This window comes from Alligator mississippiensis, chromosome 3 (assembly GCF_030867095.1).
Source record: "Alligator mississippiensis isolate rAllMis1 chromosome 3, rAllMis1, whole genome shotgun sequence".
NCBI lineage: Eukaryota > Metazoa > Chordata > Crocodylia > Alligatoridae > Alligator > Alligator mississippiensis.
In genome coordinates, this window is record NC_081826.1 from 63,128,082 (window position 1) to 63,150,081 (window position 22,000).

Sequence of the window (22,000 nt, forward strand, 5' to 3'; positions counted from 1 at the left end):
GACTTGGGGACTTGAGGCGGGCACCAAAATACAAGTTCACCCAGGGCACCATTTTCCTAAGCTCAGCTCTGCTACTGCACACTCATGCACAGAAGAGTCAGTAAAGAAAGAAGGGATCATGTTAGGTAGCCAATCCCAGGACATTATTTTCAATTTTCACCAACCAGCCTGGACTCCAGGACAACCTATGAAATCCAGGACTGTCTCAGACAAACCAGAACATACAGTCACCCTATACCCGATGTCATACGTTTTATTCCCTTGCCTGTACTGAATTAAGGTTTCTCTTTTTCTTGCCATTTCCTTCAGGACAAAGAAAATCTCCAATCTATGTATTTCCTGCCACTGTTACCAATAGTCATGTGTGAGACTCTAGCCATCCTTGAATTTCAGGCCTCAAATAGTCACTGATTTCTAGCAGTGAAAATTTTTCAGAAATTTCCACCGCAAAAATCATTCCAGGAGAAGAAGTACTTCAGGCTTTATCTCCTGCCTGTAGCTGCCCTTCCCTCCTCCTCTCCATGCCTTTAACCAGACCAGGAATTGGACTAGGGAAGGTGCGAAGAGAAGTGGCTGCTCCACTCATCCTGGCTCCAGGAGACCGAAGTAATGAGGCAAAGCCATCTGCCCACTTCTCAGATCAGTTACCCAACCCAGTCTGGGGAGCCAGCAGGGAATGGCTGCACCTTCACAGCAGGGCAAAGTGGCTGGGCTGCAGGCATGTGACTCCTGAAGTGCAGCAACATGTTCAAACCCAGTGCCTACAGCCCCTGGAAGCGAAGCAAAGGATACAATGGGGAAAATCCCATCAGCCTTTCCCCAAACCAGGGACCAGACTAAGATGGGAGCATACAAGCATTCACTCTTGCAAGTTTCTCTCATAAGGGAGATCTTCCAAGATGACACCTAGATCTTTTCCTAGAAAGGGCAAGTTTCTGCCCCAGAAGAAAATGAATAGACACTTGTACACTTGCAGTTACTACCAGGAGAGCAGCAATTCTCGAGGTATAAATGTAACACCTATAAATGGCCCCAGGAACTGCTTTTTACTGTTTGAACCTTTGCCGACTCACAATTAAGAACTCTGAAGGGCTGTGCTCTCCAAAGTTTTGAATTTTGACAGAAGTTATTCATTTTAGCCTCAGTGATCTATATGTCACAGAAATGTCATCTTGCCTCACTTCTACTGCTTAAAGTTATTTATATAAAAATAAAGAATCATAAAACTGAGGTTGTAGAAAGGAATGAATCCCACAGCAGAGCTTTTGGTAGTGTCCTTCATTTAGGGTTTTTTATCTTACGCTGCAATATGCATTTCAATGTTAGCAAACTGAAAGGCACGCTGTAAGAAAAACAAATTAAATGTTTATAACAAATTAACGGTTGTACACTTTTCTTGCAAGAAAAATTGAATGCTCTTTGTTATGTTAAACTGAACATTCAGGAAAATGTAATATATTTCAAAATCATGTGCCAAAAATATGATTTCAGTTTTCAACTTTATACTTTATGAAGCTATAAGAGGAAAAAGCCAAAAGGCAGTTCCTCAGTTTTAGTGGAAAGAGATGTCTATCGCTCTAAATTTGCTTAAGATTACCATTTCTGGAGGGGCAATCTATGAGGCACTGATACACATTTACTGATTTTCTTTGTGCTGTAAATGATTCTTGCAAACTATTATTTTTCATAGAATAAACCGAGTTTTAAATGTTTTTACAGTTCACTTTTAGCCAATCAGACAAATGACTATCAACTCTACTAACACTTCAGCTATGTGCCTTTATTCCTCTTCCTTCTACCTCATTAAGTCCTTTGTAAAGGCTGTTTTAATTAAAGAACATCTTATATACTGAAAAGCTTCATTTGCTTTTTTCTCCACACTGAAATCTGACACTGTTACCTTTATATAATATTTACACAATATTTTCACCTTGTTTTACAATATTTAGAAACTATAGATCACCCCCAAATACTGTCAAAGTATCTAAGGTTTAACATGTTTTCCAGCCATTTGGATCTGCAGTATGTTTACATTCCTTAGGTAAGACAAAGCCCATCAGATCCAGGAAGCAATAGTCCAGTGTTGTGACTTGAACACATAGGAGCCCAGAAATCAACTCCTTCATTTTGCAATATAAGAGTTTAACTAAATAGCTTTTTATTTTTAATGCCAAATTTATGAAAAGATCTTAGTTAGCATTAGATAAAAGATAAACCATTGCTTGTGAGGTTAACAAAAGAAACTAAATAAAATCCTACCATTTTAAATGAGGAAAGATATTTTCTGCATTTGGTTTTGCTGTGCCTCATTTTATTAAAACTAGCTCATTTCACTAATATAGAAGGTGAAATTTTGTCCCTTACAAGATCCTAAGTTACAAAGACTGCAGACCAAAGAATCATTCAATATAACAGAAAGTTGATTCTCCCTTGGGCAGGAGCCTGGATTAGATGACCTCATGGGCTGTGTCCAGACAAGCACAGACATTTGTTTCCCTGGAGACAAATAGCAGCTGTACACCTTGTGCTGCTACTACTTGTCCCCGGGAATACCTGTGCCATGCATGCTCTGGTACATGGCAGTTTACCCGGGTAGGGTAGGGAAGGCTGGAGCTAGCAACTGTGCTGGTCCCAGCAACCTTACCTGAAGTCCTGGGGGCCTTGGGGAGCTGCAGCCACGGTGCTCCTGAAACTGGGAGCCTGGCTAGCAGCTGGAGTGTGGCTCTGGCTAGCCAAACTCCGGTGTTGGACAACGCACATTGCCACCACATGTGACACCCTGCTTTTTTGTGTGTGGGGGGTGGGTTTGATTCCAGCATCTCCCAAGGTCAGCCCCCTCCCCCCCCATGCTGCAAGGCAGCAGTGTGGGGAATGTCTGCATGTGCAGTGTGTGGCACTGCAGATAGGTTTACAGAGCCACATACCACACATCCGCACTCATCTGGACATAGCCATGAGGTCCCTTCTAGCCCTGCTGTCCTACGAACTTATGCTTAGACATTATTCAGCATAATCCCCAATTCATGATTTAGTGTTTTATCTACAGACATCATATAAAACAATTTTGATTGAGACATATAGCATTCACATTTAGATTTCAACAATTACTTGCAACAACAAAATAAATAAATAAAGGAGAAATCACAAATGTAAAATACGAGCCTAAAGGTGTCAATCCATATTTGATTTCTAAATGAGAACATCAGCATCATTCATTCACCATCCATTAGTGTCCATACATGTTTCTGAAAATTATTAAATTTACCAGCCCAATACATCATCCTGGTTTTCATGATTAAAAAAAAATCACAAATAAACCCCACAAAATCCTCAATTAAAAATAAGTGCCACTCTATATATAGAGAGAGAGTGTAATGTAATAAGTGCCTTGTTGGAAAGAGCAGAGAACAGGAAGTTTCCCCTGGGATATTTTCCATAAGACATACCAGCTTCTCATGGGACTTGTGCCTCACAGAAATGAGACTGGAGTAAAAAGCCTGCCCTCTAATACTTCTGCACCCACAGTCTTGAATGCTAATTGCTTCACTTGTATATATATGCATGTATTAATTGAACACAATGTTTTATTGATATATTTACAATTTTAAAGCAATTTAGAGGCTTACCAGTGCTTCAATCACTATAATCAAATAAATTCTAAATACCTATAAATTTGGATTTTGGGTTTCTTATCGTGGAAAATCAGAGCTCCCCCTGCCCACTTTGCACACAGAATGCAGGTACAAGCCCCTCACCCCTCCTCCCCCAACGGCCCTCCCAGCCCTGCCGGTGCTCCTCGCTCCCCCCGCAAAACCTGCCAGGTTCCAACCCTGGGCCCCAAGCCCTGTCCTGCCCAACTCACTCCCACACTTCCTACAGGGGCCTCAATGTCCCTTCCCCCTGCCAGACTTACCTGCAGGAGCTGCTTTCCAGGCTACCTGGAGGCCATGTATATATACATGCACATGGCGCATCCCCTGCCTGACTGCCCACCTCCTGTTCCCCCCAGCCCCTTGCAATCTGAAACTCTGCCAGCCTGCAGAGAGCTCTTTGCAAAAGTGCAAAATCTACATGTTTCTCTATTAAAATGAAAAATCCGAATTTTTCTTGGGCAAAAGGGGAAATCCACATTTTTTTCCATTCTTTCCATGTGGAAACAGAAAACCAAGACTCCTGATCATCAGTTCAGGTAGTGTGGACAGAATATAAAAAGTGCATTAAAAATTCTTTGCCAAGTGACATCAATCTCTTTCTTAGCTATCATTATGAAGCAACATTTTATTTAATTAGTGAATTTATCAGGATATGCAAAGCATGGCAATCTCAGATTAAGTAGTACTAAATACAACTGGTCCTTATTTCAGAGTTGAGATGTACGTAAGTCTATCCAGAGGAACTCTTCTCATCAAAGCCAATTTGAAAAATGTAATAAGTGCCTTGTTGGAAAGAGCAGAGAACAGGAAGTTTCCCCTGGGACATTTTCCATAAGACATACCAGCTTCTCATGGGACTTGTGCCTCACAGAAATGAGGCTGGAGTAAAAAGCCTGCCCTCTAATACTTCTGCACCCACAGTCTTGAATGCTAATTGCTTCACTTGTATTTCTGCTCTGAACTGCTAGAACACCTACAGTATTTGCAATTTGTGTCCTGCTGAGTAAGCATCTCAAACTTTATATACACATGTGGCAATGACACAAAAAGATAGAAACCATTTTAGAGTAAAATTGGAGATGTGTTACAAAGTTTGCTTGAGGTTCATGACCTACGTGGAAGCCAGGCTGCTAGAAGCACAGAAGAAATCTTAAGTATTGTTAGGGCCTCAAACTATTTTACTGCAAGGATAGTAGGAATATCCAGTATCTTCAGTCTGTCTCTAGAATGAGGCTTTAAGGATAACCTAAGCTGTCAACATCCTACAAAGATGTATGGGAGCAAAATAACTGTACAAAATGAAATTGGCTTTAAAAAGTTATTCTTGCACAATTTTTCATATGTTTTAAAGTACTCGTACATTTTAGCATAAAATGTGCATAAGGAAATGGACAGTCCCCTGGTTAGAGCACAGAGTTAGGAATCAAGACAACTAAGTTACATTTTTGAATCTGCCACAAACTTCCTGTGGGGGACAAACTGAAAATCTCACTATGCCTGTTCTTTCCATTTATAGGGCTGTTGAAATTTAATTTAATAAAGTAAAGCCTTTAGAGATCTTTTACCAGAAAGTGTTACAGAAATGCAAGACACTTTCATCAGTTAAGCAAAATGTATCATAATGGAAAACAAAAATCTCTTCATATTTAAGTTTCTTCCTGGATCTGAATATTGTATACTAAACACTGTTTAGCCTATTTATTTACTCTTACTTTTCAAAAGTTGGACAGGGGAAAAAGCACTAATACAAAATGTTAGCACCAAACTAAAATGTTGAGACACCATGAGGAGACATGTGGTTTCAGGTTTTAGAGAAATCTGAACCAAAATAATTCCTAGTGCAGTAAATACAAAAGGCACCAAAAAACCAACTCTCTGGAATTAACTTTTCTTGTCCAGTTGCTCTATACCCTTTTGAGTAGTTCATTTATCAAAGACAAATTCTGCAGGATTAACTTTTCACACCCAAACCCCTTCCTCTATCAAGCCAAAAAGTCAGCAAATTTCCTCTGTGCTTTACACGCTTCATCCCCCCATCCCCAACTCCCCCATCTCAGGTAACATTCTCCAGACAAAGAGGTAGGCATGAAATACATTCTTCAAGGACAGCAGCATGCTTAATCCAAAACAGATTCATTCAAACCTGCATTTATATTAAGGTATAATAAAACCAGACTTGCAGAAAATAAGTGATTATTTGATTAAACAAAACTGCTGCATAAAGTTACGCACAAAGAATTTTACAGACTTTGGCTTACAAAAGTGGAATCTAAATTCTGAACATACTCTATTACTTCATACTCATTTCAAAATTAGCTTAATTCCGTCCAGTACTTTCTAACACAGACATGATGCTCAGTAGACAAACACACTCATTTCTCTCTAAGGACTGATATGTTGTCCCCTACCCAACAACAGCCAATTCTGACTTGTCTATTTTGGAGCCAGTCCAGATCCTTTTGACTTCAATGTGAAGAATACACATATTAAAATATTTGTATTTCCTTCAAGAATAACTGCATTGACAGAATCATTTTCCAGGTCTCCACAGTGATCCTAAAAAATATATCCTGAATCTTTGGTTTTAACCCCTCTGTGTATCAGTTACACAAGCTGCTATTAGATATGTTTGAAAAAACTATTTCTCCATGACCACTCCAGACAGATGCAGGCTGTTAGAATGCGTTTAATAGTCAAGGTGAAGCACATTTTTAATAATTCCCCTAAAGTACTCTCTCTTAAATTAGCAGTAAGCTTTCCAAATGTGTGCGTGCTATTTACACCAAGTTTCTCAGGACTTAGCTATAAGACACAGTTAACAGATAGAACTATTCTTAAAAATGCAAAATAATTAAAAAGTTTGTATAACAGTCTTAAACATTCTCTTCAGATTCATGCCAAGTCAGCCTATAGCAACTAGTTTTATGATCAAAAAATTCTCTCTAAATGCTACGAAACAAAAATTTCTCTTTTCTATGTGACAGATATATTTCATTACTTAGCTATCCAAAAATAACTAAAATAACAGCTGTAATTTTTCTGGATGCGCAGTTTTACAAAATCCATAGCACATCTGTGGATCAATATGAGAAAAACGCAGTTATAAAGATGAAAATGGTTGTACTAAATATGGTTCAGTATTTACAAACTATACTTAAAATATCACCAAACTTAATAACAAATTGAAGTGCATATTCAACAGTTCCCTTAAAAACATCAATGGGGGGAGGGAGGGTTGTTAATCATCAGACCTTGAGTGAACTCTGCCCTCAACTTAGTGAGCTAGGAAATTAATGTCTTGCTAATAAACTCTGTAAAAGATGCCACATTTGTTTTCTTTATATAGAAATAAATAAACCACTTTCATTATAGCTTATCAGCAGCCTTGATAAAGGCCACAGGTGGTGCTGTTGATATGTAACTTTGTCTAAGAATAAAGTACCACATTCAAGCTTTGCTACACTTAGTAATGCTTACACATGTTAAAAACAGCAAAACTGGAAGCGAATGGAAGTGATGCTGTCTTTCTATGGTAATTGTGTTTGCACTTCCTTTTGGATTTTTTATGATGCAGCAGCCATAGAACATGTTGGTTTTTTTTAACTCAATAAAGGAACAGGAAATCACTTAACCTTATCAAAAAATGCAGCCAGCTAAAATCCTTCCCCTCCATTCATTTAAAACCCTTTTATAAAATATAAGTGAAATTATACAAACCATAATGAAGTCATTAATTATTCTAGTAATTGATGAATATTTTTCTCATAAATCTTGATCCAAATCACAACCATATAAGACTATTTCTAAATAACTATTTTATGTCAGACACAGGGATTTAACGCTACTGCATGATATTACCTTATTGGGAGTCTTAACTCGGCATTCAGGCTCCTCATTGCTGGCAGTTGCTGGAAAGATAGATTCTGCCCTAGTACAATTGAGGGAAATTCTTCCACTGTCTTCCCTTGGACCAGGATTTCACTCAGAGCAGTAAACTGAGGAGGAAAGCCATGAGTTTTCTAACTCAATTCAAGGGCTAATGTTCAAAGAAACACTGATGGATTCCAAAAGGAGTTTGTGGGAGCCCATAGAAGTATGGATCTGCTGCCATGCAAAAAGGTAAGATTAGACATGAAACCTTAAAAGCAAAAGCCGCAATTGTCCATCGATAAGCAAGCATTTTACTGCCAATAACATCACATATACCTTTGGAAGGCAAAGTTCTTTGTTCACTCCACAGTGATGGCAATAGAGAAGACAGCCCCTACTCTACCCTTGGAATGAAATTAGAAGGAATAAGATTTGTGAAGTTTACTAGCTACAAAGTGTCATTCTCACATAAAGAAAACTATGTGGGCCTTAGTGTATTTTGGCATATTAAATTAATAGCATTTAAAAAACCCGTATTTGACTCTGATTGCTACAGGACTTAGCTAACTGGCCATCACAAATTAAGCTACTATGCTTCAGAACATTAACTCCAAGTGCTAACATCTGCTTTTATTCCCACCAGTATCACAGCTGTCAGAAAATGAAATTGCTCCAGAAAAATATGTTCTTATAAAAATAAACTCTCCACCTCCATGAATATTCTCCCCAAAGTGCCAAAAGTAGTAGTTCTACTACATTTTTATTTTACATTCCAAAATAAATATACTTTCCTTAAATATGTCTTCTTTACTTACTCATCCTTAAATGTACCAAATTACCTTTAAAAGGAACACCTGCTACATACCTATATATTAATGATCTCCATGGCTTGCTTTGCTTTTATTGGCCAAGCTTGCATGCAAAGCATAGCACAACAATTAAGCCTCATACCATTTTAGACTATCATAAATTAAACCAGCTAAAATCCCTCAGGTTCTTTACTTTTAAGCGATATTTACTTTCTGAGCAATTTTACTGACAGCTTGACAACTGCCTGTAATACAGGTAAAGGAAGAGACCATGCTAAATCATGTTACATATAAAAGAAATTAAGCAAAACATTCACAGCAAAGTATATCAGCTATATTCTTCAATATAAAAATATATCCACCAGCTACTTTATTTAAAGAAGACTAATTTATTTCCAGTTAATCTGCTTGTGCTCTGTCTAAAACAAAAAGAAGAAAGCTCATTTAGGTTTACATAGGTTCATAATTACATGGAGTATTAAGTGACTTTATTATGTTTAAAAATATATATGAGAGGTGATGCTAGAGAAGCCACAAAGCTGATTACCATCACCAATGGCATCATTCAAATTCATTTCTCCTGAGTTAGTATTCCATATTTAAAAGCGTAATAAGAATGTAAGTGCACATGCATCCCCTTTTAAGTCAATTCTACATATGTTTAGATTAATAGATTCATAGATTATTAGGGACTGGAAGGGACCTTGCAGATCATCAGGTCGAGTCCCCTCCCCCTTCCCCCCCACCACACCCCGCTCTAGGAAGAAAGGCAACTGGGATCAAGTGACCCTAGCTAGGTGACTGTCTAGTCTCTTCTTGAAAACCTCCAGGGCAGGTGACTGCACCACCTCTGGAGGGAGTTTATTCCACAGTCTGGACACCCTGACTGTGAAGGAGCTTTTCCTTGTATTAAACCTGAAGCGGACTTTCAGGAGTTTATATCCATCATCTAAATGTTTAGGCACATTGCTATCATGGGACCAAAACTGTTATTGTCCAATATTTTCCAATAGAAAGGTCTTAACTGAGCATGCGTAGGTCATAGGTTGGTTCAATTTATCATCAAGAAAAAGGGAAGACTGACTTGTATATTTACATCAGGCCCTTTTACCCAGGTTTGATCTGTGACGTGAGCCAGTTAAAAAGGAACAGTTACGTAACACCAGAGGTGAAAAACTAAATTGGATCCATATAGATGGATAAGGGGAAGCAACCCCTATATTGAATACCTGAACAAAATTTTCCCAGTGAGCAGACAAGTGGAATTGTATAGCTCTGATACATGTTAAGGACTTGTCTACAAAAGGAATACCTAGCCATTCGGGAAATACCAATAAAACATTCCTAGCATGGGTGCAGCCATGCTAGCAAACAGTCCCTGTACTCGTACAGTATAACTATTCCAATCCCACCTCAATTAAAACAAGCTGAAGTATAAATGTAATGCATGTAACAGCAGGAGGAACCAGGTGGCAGCCTGCATATTCCAACAGGACTTGCACTGCCCTCACTTGCTCAGGCTCCAGGCCATGACGACTTAACTTGAACCCATCTTCCAATTTTCCTTCATTCCATTGAACATTATCCCCTGGCTATCTAAGGGCATTTGTACACATGCTTGTGCCACAGCACCAGGCACTTTTAAAACACATCCAAGGTGTTTTAGTTCAAAAGCACACCACTGCCATTTTCTCTGCTCTGACATGCATTTCGCCATTTATACAAATGTATACAATGCAGCCCCAGGTGCATCAGCTCACATGTGAAGCAGACTTGATTAATTGAGTCTGCTCTGACAACTTTTCTGATCCAGGGTCCTACTGCAGGACAGCCACACCTGTCTCAAACATCCTAGTTATGGTCCCCTGATATGTAACCTGTGGTTCTGTCTATGTGTTACCAACGTACCCATCCTTTTAGATAGAAACTTGTTCAGGTTATCATCACAAGCCAACAGGCCAAAGGAAGGGAACAGGTAAAAGGTAAAAGAAACATCAACACTGTGGTAACATACACTTAATTTCTCCCCCCAGTCCCCACTCCCTGACACACCTCTGGAGACATGTCCAAACAAGCCTTTAGTCCTTAGAGCACTCAAGCAGCAGCCTACAGCTGCCCCCAAATCTGAGTCCCGATCCTTCAGTCCACAGTCCTGGCTGACTGAGCCAGTGAGATCTCCAGCTCCACTGAAATGGAGGGCTGACCAGGTTCCACATGCACACTGCTCTCTTCCCCATACTCCAGCCTCAAATTCCTCTTGCCTTTTCCCTTGCCCCCAGCCCCTGGGGTTTTCTGGGAGTTGTAGTTCAAATTAACAGCCAGCATAGCTCTACAGATTGCCTCCTGGTTCTTCCTACATTACATTCACATTACTAAGCTATACCAGTAAAAATGCAGGTTTACTGGTATAAATGTATCTTGCCTAGATACTTCTGCTAACACAGCTGCATATCAGCCAAAGAGGACACTCTTCATACCACTGACCACCAGTGCTAAACTGTCAGAAATCTGTAACACGCACATAGCTTCACAGTCACAATGCTTCTATTATTGTATATTGTCCCCTTCATGATGATCTTGAAAAAGTGTGTGTGCCAGGATACATTATTATTAGCTATCTATTAGGAAGAATTATGCTTTACCTTATTTTTCACATACCCACCCCCCCCCCCAGCTTATTATCAGCTCCCTACCTATTTTCAGTTTCTTAGAATTGCTAAGACTCTCACTGTAATCATAGTGCTGCATAAGTCATCTTGGGCTATGACTCTTCAAGGAAATCTGATTATAATGCATAAGATGGCCAAATAAAATTTCCTTTCTGAATATTTTATAGAAGACTTGCAGAAACTGCCAAAAAAACCCTCTTCCCCATTACTACCTGCATGCCCCATACTTTCATTTCATTTGCATGAAGCTTAAAATCTATTTCTGTGGACCCCACAAGAAAGGGCTTCATCTCATGACCTCATCCTAACTTATATTTTATCTTAATAAATATTTTATGCTCCTATTTATTTCAATGAAAACTGTTTGCATACAATAGTTAAAATTTTCAATAGCAAAAAGGACCAGATCTTTGGGCTACAGATAGACATTACACATAAACCAGTTTAAGTAATCAGAAACTGGTGTAAACTTGTAACAGAATGTAAGTTCAGTCCACATAAACCAGTTTCAAAATGGCTGAAACTGGTTTAAGATAAACGTGGGTGAATGTAGTATCAGACTTAACTGATTTAGGTCAAACCCGTTTATGCAATGTCTGTCGTAGACCCCTTCCTGGTTTAAGGTAAACCAGATTCTCCCAGCATCCCAGCATGCTCTCTGGGCTCAGCTCTCTGCTCCAGACAGCAAATCTGGCCCTGCCCCTCTGCTCCCTGGCCAGAGCTCTGGCAGAGACTGCAGGTACTGCAGGATCCGCCTGGCTTCCCCCTGCCCCACCCCGCCTTGCTGCTCAAGCAGAGATTCTCCCCTCCCTCCCTCCCATCTCCAACAGCATGGACCCCAGCCCCATGGACCCTAGACATGTAGTATGCTAGCTAATGCTGAGAGGTGTCTGTGCATGTGTCTCGAATTTCACTGGGACAGCCAGACAGAACAGTGTCCACTGAGGGCTTTTTGGAGCTAATCAACAGGTCAGCTGGTACCATCCCTCCATTCCTTCCTTGGAAAAAGCTGTTTAAGAAGCGCTTGAACTAATAAGAGAGCCTATTGTTTTGCCAATGAGGTGATAAGTACTGTTATCATTCTCCTGCTGGCTTGCTGGCCTGTCAGTTTGCTGCAGACAGTATAAAGAAGCAGGAAGGGAAGTTGAAAAGCCGTGTATCATCAACAGATGCATGCACTGCACATTTCACCTCCTGTCCTCCACCTTGCCTCAGTGTAGTAGCCTGAGGCTGGGGTCTGGCAACACTCCCATTCCCTTGAGCAGCCAGCAGGAAAAAGCCTGCGATGGTGCAGGCAAACCTCCCTAATCAGAAGTCCTGATGGGGTCTGGCCATGCCCACCCTCAGTTTTGCAGTGTTGAAGGGAAGGAAGGGCTGCTCTAGCATCCTCCAGCTTCTAGCCTGAGCCACTGCAGGTATGTGCCTCAATTTCCTCACTCTGATGAGAATGTCTGTGCAGTTACAAACTGGTTTAGCCTAGCCAGGTTTGACTAACCTGCAAGGGTTGAATCAATTCAGGCTCAGGCTTTTTGAATGTCTGCCCCTAACCCTGGTGCCTAAGCAGAACTTTGGCAGAACTTAGGGTCCAAGTCAAAAAGGATACCAGATCAACTCCACTCCAACAGCTGCAAATCTACATGATCATCTAAATTCATTATGTACCTCCATTCTGGTCCAAAAAGATCCCTACTCACTTAGACATAGGCTTCTGATCCTGGTCAAGAGCAATCCACTTGAAGAAACTAGGCTAACTCCAGCTCCAGATCAGAGGTGGAAGGTGCCTAAACCTTGTCAAAGTGCCCAGAGACACCAGAATCAGTAGTTATCCATGGAGTACACCTAACTCACAAAGGCCACTTTGAGCTCAGCACAAAACAATGCACCCACAGTCATGCCCACTCAAAAAGGATGCTGAAGAAAGGAGGGAAATTAAGTGCCCACCTTTCACATAACACTGTAGTGATTAAAGCATTCAGAAAGCAGGACACCTAAGTTATAGGCCTTCCTCAGGCTGAGGGAATTTTAATGCCCATTTCACCCTTCCCAAGAGAATTTACTTGTACACCAGACCAGAGGTTATGCTGGTAAGGAGCCTCAACACCTCTTCTGATAAAAGGTAGGCCACTATTCAGAAAGAAATGAAGTAATGGGACCACGATGCCAACTGGCAAGAAGGAGCCTAACTCTGTAGCTTAGTGAGCCCTGGGTTCTGGTTTTTAACCAATAATGGTCTAATGTAAAAATTATCCCACTCCTAGGAACAGTGGCTTCAGCTTCCAGGTCACCACTTCAGCACTTCTATCAATGATTATTTAGTTTCTCCATCCACCCCACAGGTGTCCCTATAACAAAATCCACTACTACCATTTCTCTTGACAACCATCTTAAGAGAGAACCCCTGGAGAAGATTGTTATATAACCTGAACTCTTCTCTTATTCTTAGAGATGGTGTTTCTGGGACATGAGTGAGGTACTGAGAAAAAGGTTAGTAACTTTGCCCTGTAAAACATATCAGCCCCTGAACATTTTTAACTCTCAAAAGTAAAGAAGGCCTGAATCCATTATTATACCTAAAGGAGCCTGGCTTTTAGAAAGTCCTGAGTATCTGCTTTCCAGCATTAAAACTCTGAAACAAATCTAAAGTGGAACACTCTAAAATTGAAACATTCAAATTACTGATCACTTCTGTAAATTTAGGCATTATAATCTGAGGTAGATCAAATTTGGCCCTGAAAACCAATTTTCGGACACTCCATATTTAAAATCAACATTTTTATCAGCAAGCACAGCATGGCTGTTAAATAGAAGCACAGTCTAATATAGTTTTACAGCCATATTCTCAATTAATTGAAACAACAACACCATTCAATTGTAAGAAGAAAGCAAACTGCGTGGCTTATTGTTTTGCAGGGTGATGTTAAGAATAAAAGGGGGAGGGGGGAAGGCTACTCTTGCAGGGCCGATTCCACTATAGGGTCAGAGCTTCTATTCTTCTTGCCACCGCCAAGCTGAGAATTTCCTCTTCCATGATAATAAGCAGAAAGATCTCAGAAAGCTAAGCAGGAAGTTTGCTGTTTGAAAGATTTCCCCCCAGACAGGATGGGGGAGGAGGGAAGAATGCCAGGACTATTATGGGAGACCCTGTGCAAGACCACGCTGATGACTTGAGATCTGTTTATCCCAAAGAGAGCTCAAGTGATGCCACTGATATACTGTGGGCAAATAGGAAAGAGAAGAAAGGTTACACTGCTTGTTTGACTCTCTAGAGACAACAATACTCTTTTTAGCTCAACCAAAGGGCAACATTAGTAGGAAACAAGAGTTTCTGCTACTACCTGGTACTGGCTAATACAGCTTGCTATTGACACGGATGTAAAGACCGGGATGGAGCTGAAACCAGCTGCTCCAAAACACTCTCCAAGATGCGTTGTTGCAGCAGACCGCGGCCCTCCCCCCCCCGAGCGGCGCCTTACAAAGGGCTGCAATGGAAGACTGAGAGCGCGGGGAGAGGGAGACGATGCCACATGTGGCTTTAATAGCGAACAGCTGCCGCAGCCCCTGCCCCAGAGCCGGGTGTGCAGGACGAGTGTCCAGGAACTGCCTTGTTGGGCTCGGAGCAAGGGGCTCCGAAAGTGGAGGGAAGCGTAGCTGAAGCGAGCATCGCGCCCGGGACGTGCCCCTGGGACATCCAGGACAGCCATTTAGGACCCGGAGAGGAGGGGGTCGCGCTCTGCCCCGCAACGCGCCCATCCGCCCACCCCCCTGCGCCTCCCACAGGGGTGGCTTTCATCTCTCCCCACCCCTGATTTCACCCCGCCAGGACGAGCCCCAGCCCCCTCCGCTCCCTCGGGGCTGCCCCGCGTGCAACAAGTGCCCCCTGTCCCGCCCGCGCTCACCGACACAAGGAACTCCAGGGTGCCCACGTAGTCCCGCTCCGTCTTGAGCAGCTCGGTCAGGACGCAGACCCGAAGGCGAAGCTGCTTCTCCAGGTCCTTCCCGCTTTCCCCTTTCCCTTCCCCTTTGCTCTCCTCTGTCATTGTTCCCGCGGCTCCTCGCCCGCCCGCCTGCCCGCAGGAAAAGTTGCCCGCGTCGCCTCCGGCCGCGGGGCGAGGGGACAACACGAGCCGCCGCTCAGTTACATGCTGGGGCTCCGCAAGTGCGGCCGGGGCCCCGGCGCACAAAGCAGCACCAGCGCGGGCGCTCTTCCCGTCAGGAAGGGGACACAGCCTATAGGAAATGAGTGGGTCACCGGTTCCCCGCTCTCCCGGCTCCCTGTGTGACGGAGGGATTGAAAGCCTGCGGCAGCCCCGGCGCAGGCAGCTTGGACATTCATCAAAAGCTTTGTATCCATGTGACTCCGACCCCTTCCCCCTGCACCAAATCTCAGGAAAAAGGAAAGGAAACACAACCTTGGGAAAGACTGCGTGCCAGCGCCTGCCTGCCTCGCACAGTCCCCCACTGGAGCTGGACCTTTGCTGGAGGAGGGCTCTAACTTCAGGGGATAAGAATTCACTGATTAGTTGAAAAATGCCACTGGCTAGCTGGGCTCCTTGTTGCTTTAATCATCAGCCACAGAGCTGGTCCTGCTCCTCTTGTACCCTCCACACATAGCACGCACACCTTATAGACTCTGTGTGTGTGTGTGTGTTATGCATACAAGGTTTATATCCTCAAGTGTACAAGCAGATAGATATGTGTGCATTCAAATGTATTCATCATAAATGTGACGTGACATTACATGACGTTACAACACACAGCCATACGTCAAGAAACACTAGATTAACTGGAGTTCTCTCTCTCTCTCTCTCTTTCTCTTTTCTTTTTAAGCAAAGCAATATGAAACCCAGCCAGGTCATGTGGGTTTCTCTTCGCCCTTGGGAGTTCAGAGTTGCACAATAACTGAAGACACTGAAGGAAGTGAGCTGCAACCTCCACAAAGTCATTAGATCTGCTGAGGTGGGGTGATCATTCCTTGAAAAATTAAACGTGTGTTGTAATAAGCACAGTGTCATCTTTGTTACAGGAGGGGTCAAACCTAAAATCTTTAATCTGACATAGTCCTAATTTGTGGGGGTAGGGAAGGAGGTTCAAATGAAAGGTTTGAGTCTATGAACCTTATCTAAAGATCAAAACTTAACAAAATCCAGACCCCATTTGAAAGTTCCAGGTCAAGGCAGTTTGACATCCGTTTGTCTGAGGGAGATGATGGATATTGCAGCCTATGACGTAGATGGTTTGCAGTGTCTCATGTGGTTGAACAGTCCAAGATCAGAGTTGCATAATCTGTGGCAGTGGTTACAAATGTATACGTCATGGTTAGGTGGTTTGGGAACTTCTTGCTTCCTACAGGCTCTTTTCTCTTCAAGCTGGTGGAGCCACTTTTTGTGTGGACTTTAATGCCTTGATGGAGATGCTGTTATGATCACTTGTTATGATCACTTGCCAAGGTTTCCCATAGGTCAGGATTGATTCCAAATGCCTTCATATCTCTCTTGCACGTGTCTTTGTAGCCAAGTTTAGGATGTCCTGTTGTTCTTGTTCCCTCTGATAGTTCTCCGGCAGGATGCATGTCCTTGGCTATCCATCCATCTTCCAATCTGATCACGGCAATACACTTTTTCACTACACCCTAAGGAACAGTGAACTGGAGCCATTCAACATGTTGCCTGACTGAGTAGAGACCTAAGGAAGCAGCAGGATCTGGTGGACAGATGAATCAGAAACCTTGGGTTCTATTCTTAGGTCTGCCACTGGCCTCTTGTGAAATCTTGACCAAACGGCTTCACCTATTCTCATTCCCTTTGTCTTGCCCATTTAGACTGCAGGCTTATTAGGGAACCCACTGTCTTTCACTATATTTGTGAAGTGCCTAACACAATAGTTTGTTGGGTCTTCTGGGCACAACTGGATAAGTAGGGACTATGTGATTGCAAGGCCCCTAACATATTGGACCCCCAGTCCTAACAAAAATGCTTGGATACTACTGAACATAAATCATAGCCTAATACATGTTTCTTTGTCCCAATCCTGTGACTCAGAGTAGGATTGCTAATGTAATTACTATACTTAGAAAGGTAGGTGAGCACAGGAGTTACCCAGAATCTAGGTTACAAGTTAACATAGATGTTGAAATGGGCTAATGAACATACCATATCATATCCCAGCCCATGGTCCACAGTGCTGGAGACAGCTGGTATACCCACCCTGCCATGTACACTGTTGATCCATTAAGTGGCCTTAATGCCCTTCTCAGTAGTCAGTTAAGCAGGACACATTCTCAATCTGCCACAGAGCCATGCAAAGGAATAACAGAAAAAGCAACCAACCCCATTTGCTTCCCTTTTACATGTCCACATTACATACGCCTATCACAATTTATGACATGAACCAGACCCACAACCAGGCTGCTCAACTTCAAAGCAGCTGGTGGCTGCATGCAACACTAGTCACAGGCCCCAAGCCACATACCTCAGGGGCCCATGACATGTAGTCCCTTCAACCTACACTCTACACAGCCCCCTTGCCATGCAAGCAGCATGAGCTGCCCCCACCTCTACTACTACAGAAGCACCCCAATGCTGTGTGGGCTTAGCAAGCTCCCTTTCTCCCCACCAGCACAGCACAAGCCTACTCCCACTGATGCCATCAAGCTAGCAAGTCCCCTCTCACACACCACTGCCATGTAAGCCCACTCTTCCCCCCACGACCACTGCCATGTGGGAGAGTGCCCTCCTCTTTCCACTAATGCACAAGCCCCTATTCAGCTCTCTCCTCCTCCCTGCCCAGACCTTGCCTTTCCTCTGCCACCACAGCTGTGCAGACAGCCCAAACTTCCCCCGACCCCCAGGCAGTGAGTGTACTGGGCCACCTCCAGACTCCGGCCACAACGAGTAGTGGGGGGAGTGGTAGCTGGGCAGGAGCCGACAGGCCACACTTTCATCCCTCACAGGCCAGATGCAGGCTGCCATTTGGAAAGTTCTGACCCAAAATAAAGAGAGAAGTGTCTATCTCCTGTAAAGATAAATGTTACCATGCATATCCTGTTTGCCCTACTAGGGCACTGGGTCATTGTATACATACACATGAGTATAGGACATGGGTATAGAGCTTCTGATAGTACAGTGGCAGGCAAAATATGGCCCACGGGCCAGATTCAGCGCACCAGGCCATTCTATCTGGCCTGGGGCCGGGGGGAGGGGGGCCTAAAAAATTTAGAAAATGTATATTTATCTGCTCCTGGTTGCCTGTCAAAGATGACAGGAGCCAGGGGCAGTCCTCCCTGCCCCCCTCAACCAGAAGTCTCTTCCTGCCACAGCTTTAACTGCTTCCCTGCATGCCAGCTGGCCACTCCAGCACCATGTGGCCCCCAGTTGCATCACTGGACTGTGGGAGCACAAGGACCGTGCAGGTATGCCAGGGCCAGGAGTGGGAGGGTGTTTGTGCATGTCCCTGCAATGAGAGAGGGGAGAGAGAGAGAGAGAGAGAGAGCAATGAGGGAGGAAGAGACTCTGTGTGTGTGTGTGTGTGTGTGTGTGTGTGTGTGTGTGTGTGTGTGTGTGTGTGTGTGTGTGTGTGTGTGTTCATAGGGTGAGTCCCACATGCACGCCCTACCATACATATGCACCCACACCCCCCTTGCACTGCCATACACGCAGACCCCAACACCCACACCCTCTCACACACCCCAGCCACCCTCCCGCCATACACAATCCCCCACAAACCCCATACCCACCCACACCCCACATATCCACATATCCACCCACATGCTCCCTCACCCCACACTCATACCCCCACACTCACACCTTCCCCCACACCCCACATACCCACACACCAACAGCTCCCCACGAATGTATACCCATGCTCCCCACAATATACAAGAGTAAGGCTTCATTTTAAGCTATTGTGCAATCACCTCTATGTACACTACACAAACAAATGTAAATCAGGACCCAAATATTTTTTTGAAACCAAATTAATGAATGTTGTAGATGTTCAATTCTTAGAATATAATTTGGTATTTTTCTGGTTCCAAGATGGCAAAACCCCTTGCTGAAAGGAGTATCTTCAATGGCAAGGAGAGAGATTTCTGGTGGCAAAGGTCAGTGGCTAGGGGGCGAGACTTCTGGTCACAAGGTGGTGACCAGGGGGTGGGGCATCTGTCAAGGGGCAGGGCTACCAATGTGGGCCTCGACAGCTTCCCAAAACTCAGTAAGCACCTGAAATAATTGCCTGCCCCTACGCCTCCTGGAAATCACAGTGCTATCGAAGGCACTTGGGCCACGTCTAGACAGGAAATTTATTCAGCCCAGCAGTAGCTCCCTCAATATGCTACCCCAGGGATTCTCAGCCTTTTTAGATTCAGGGCATCCCTCCATAACTTCTTAAAATTTGGTATCATCACAGTTAAGACCCAGCTTACCTCAATACTGGCACCACTGCTCTACCTGCCCCATAAGCCTGTTTCTGGGAAACCATTGTGCAGGGTTAGACCAGGAAAGGGCTGTGGCAAACTCAGGTACTCCTGAGTCTCCTTTGATCTTATCAGATAACCCTAATGGAGGTAGAAGCACATGCTCATGCTATGGCCCTTCCCAATCTGACTGTGCAGGAGACATGCAGCATCAGTAGTGCAGCACCCCTGAAAGGGTGATGCAGCACCCCAGTTGAGAACCACTGTATTACCCTCATCTGCATATGGCTCCCCACTCCTTATCCCCCCCACCTCCCGCACAAGCAGTGTAGCCAGGTGTGCTAATTGACAATGCTGAGCAACAATTGATAAAATCCAAGATCAATCGGAACTGACATTTACTACTGTATAAATTGTTTTTGGATTTACAGGTGCTTCTACCGGTCCGTAGGGAACAAGATGTGAGTATAAGTGCTGGTGAGGAACACTAAGAAATCCTCCATGTTCCTGTATGCTTTGGACTGGCTTATGCCTCTTATCTCCAGTGGACAGGATACTGTGGTCAGGAACCATAGATCATCCATTCCAAGCACCCCTTCAGCACACTTAGACACTGAACTAACTCTGACATCAGCCCAAATTTTTGAGGCATCTATACCTTTCCCATATTCAGGAAGTTTATCAGATGGTCAATTAGTCATACTACACACAGAAAATCTAAGGAAAAATTGCAAACCTAGGTGGCTCAAAAGTTAGAAATGGCAGATTTGATGCTTCCTGTAACCCTCTAATTCAGGCTCATTATGCATGTACCTTAAGATACAGTTTTTAATGACATGATCACACACTATTTTTTTTTGCCAGAGAACTCCTACTTCAGTTAATGCACATGATGAGCATGGCTCAGTTAATCATCTGCTATTTGGTTTTCTCTTCATTGTTCTAAGTGTGCCCCAAGGCCTTTTTTTAATGCATGCTATTTAAATCCTACACTGAGGACAGGCTTTGTGGTGCTTACTATCATCATATCAAGAAACATTTATCTGTCTTTATATTTGTTCTGCAAGCTAACCAAAGGGTAGCATCACCATTTCACAGACAGGTAGCTGTGGCACAGAAATTAAAAACAAACATCAACTAATTTTGGAAGTCCAATCTGAGACTCCTCGGACCCCATTTTTTGCATACTTTTGTATTACATAATGCTTTAATATGTTCAAAGTACAGCTCCCATGGATTTTTGTTGCAGCTCTGAGTGCCCAGCAGTTATGCATGTCAAACTGGGGTATCAAGCCAGGGCACAGAAAATGAGGAACACACAATTAACAACCACCCATGCACAGTCTGGGTTAAATGGCTTACTTACCATTACACGAGAATTGTGGAAGAAGCAAAGATCCAATTCTCCAGGACAGCATTTAAACACTTTAAAATGAAACTACCCCTTCTGTTCCTGCAAGCGCCTGCCTCTCATTCCACACTTTCCAAATACTGTGGCAACCTCCTTCACTTCTCAGCACTGACTTACCCATAAAGCAGGCCCATTTTAAGCATGAAACAAGATAGGGATCCTGTAGAAAAAGTAGCTTATTATCATTTAATTAAAGACTGTGTCATAATGCATTCATACGAAGGGAGTGAAATAAGATTTTACAAGCAACCTTAATTCTGGCATATCCTAACTCGTGATTTTGAACCTTTAAGAACACTCTTAAAGTAGGCTTTTGGGTGAAACCTCCTCGGTACTTTTAAAACACAGACTGATAAAATAGCAATTTCATGACATGACATCACACTTATACCCACACAGAAACTCTTACATCCACCACTAAGATCTCTGACACTTGAAATAACAGTATCAGAAAAGTCTAGGCTAGTAGCTACAGCCTGAAGCCTGTGCTCAGTAGTCACAAACCATGCAGAGGTCATGGTCTTGAAGGTCAATCATGAGAGATGTCAAGTCCAGGGATGGAAGCAAGAGGCAGATCCAATGTATTGAGCCAAGCTCAAATACCTAAAATTATAGCCACGATGCTAAATCAAGGGGTCAGGTACCAGAGGGCAAAAACAGACATAATCCAAGGTCCGGAGCCAGGACCAGTGTGTTGTACAGCACTTTGGACAGCTTAGTTCTTTAGGCAGGAGAGCAGAAACTTACAGAGAGTACCTTGTAGCAGTAGTAGATTGTCATTTCCTACATGGAGCTCTAATAAATCCTTTACCAGTAGATTCTGCAAACATTTATGATAGTAAGGATCTGGTGGGACTTGGGAAACATGGGATCCGTTCTGGCTTGTGGAGGGGAGCATTCTTCAGGGCCTATAGGTACTTCTGCACATTTCCCCTCAGGCCTGACACCTGCTTATCCCCTCCAAACAGTCCTTCCCTCAGCCCTCTCCCCTCTTAGCACCTCATCCCATTTTCACTTTCTTTGCCTACACAGCCCCAGCCTCACTCCTCAGGCTTTTCATCCCAGTCTTACCATCATTGTCCCCACCAGTCCTAATAGCCACCCTACCATTTCAATTAATTGTTTTTGAGTTCTTTTCTCATTTTCTCTAACCTCATTGGCTCCCAGTCATCATTACT

The 22,000-nt window shown here is 43.2% G+C and overlaps 1 protein-coding gene across 3 annotated transcripts in view; it reads right to left on the reverse strand.

Annotated features, from left to right (window-relative positions):
• The window catches only part of PREX2 (phosphatidylinositol-3,4,5-trisphosphate dependent Rac exchange factor 2), a 326,102-nt gene extending 307,510 nt beyond the window's left edge, over positions 1 to 18,592 (reverse strand). The window contains exon 1 of one of the 3 annotated variants that reach the window (XM_019498648.2): positions 14,898 to 18,590. In XM_019498648.2, the coding sequence (XP_019354193.2) occupies positions 14,898 to 15,038 (141 nt within the window). In that variant the 5' untranslated portion in view covers positions 15,039 to 18,590. Of the gene's footprint in view, positions 1 to 14,897 lie in introns of all 3 variants that reach the window. The other 2 variants (XM_006260933.4, XM_059724003.1) reach the window with 2 other exon arrangements.
• Between the last annotated feature and the right edge of the window lie 3,408 nt (positions 18,593 to 22,000).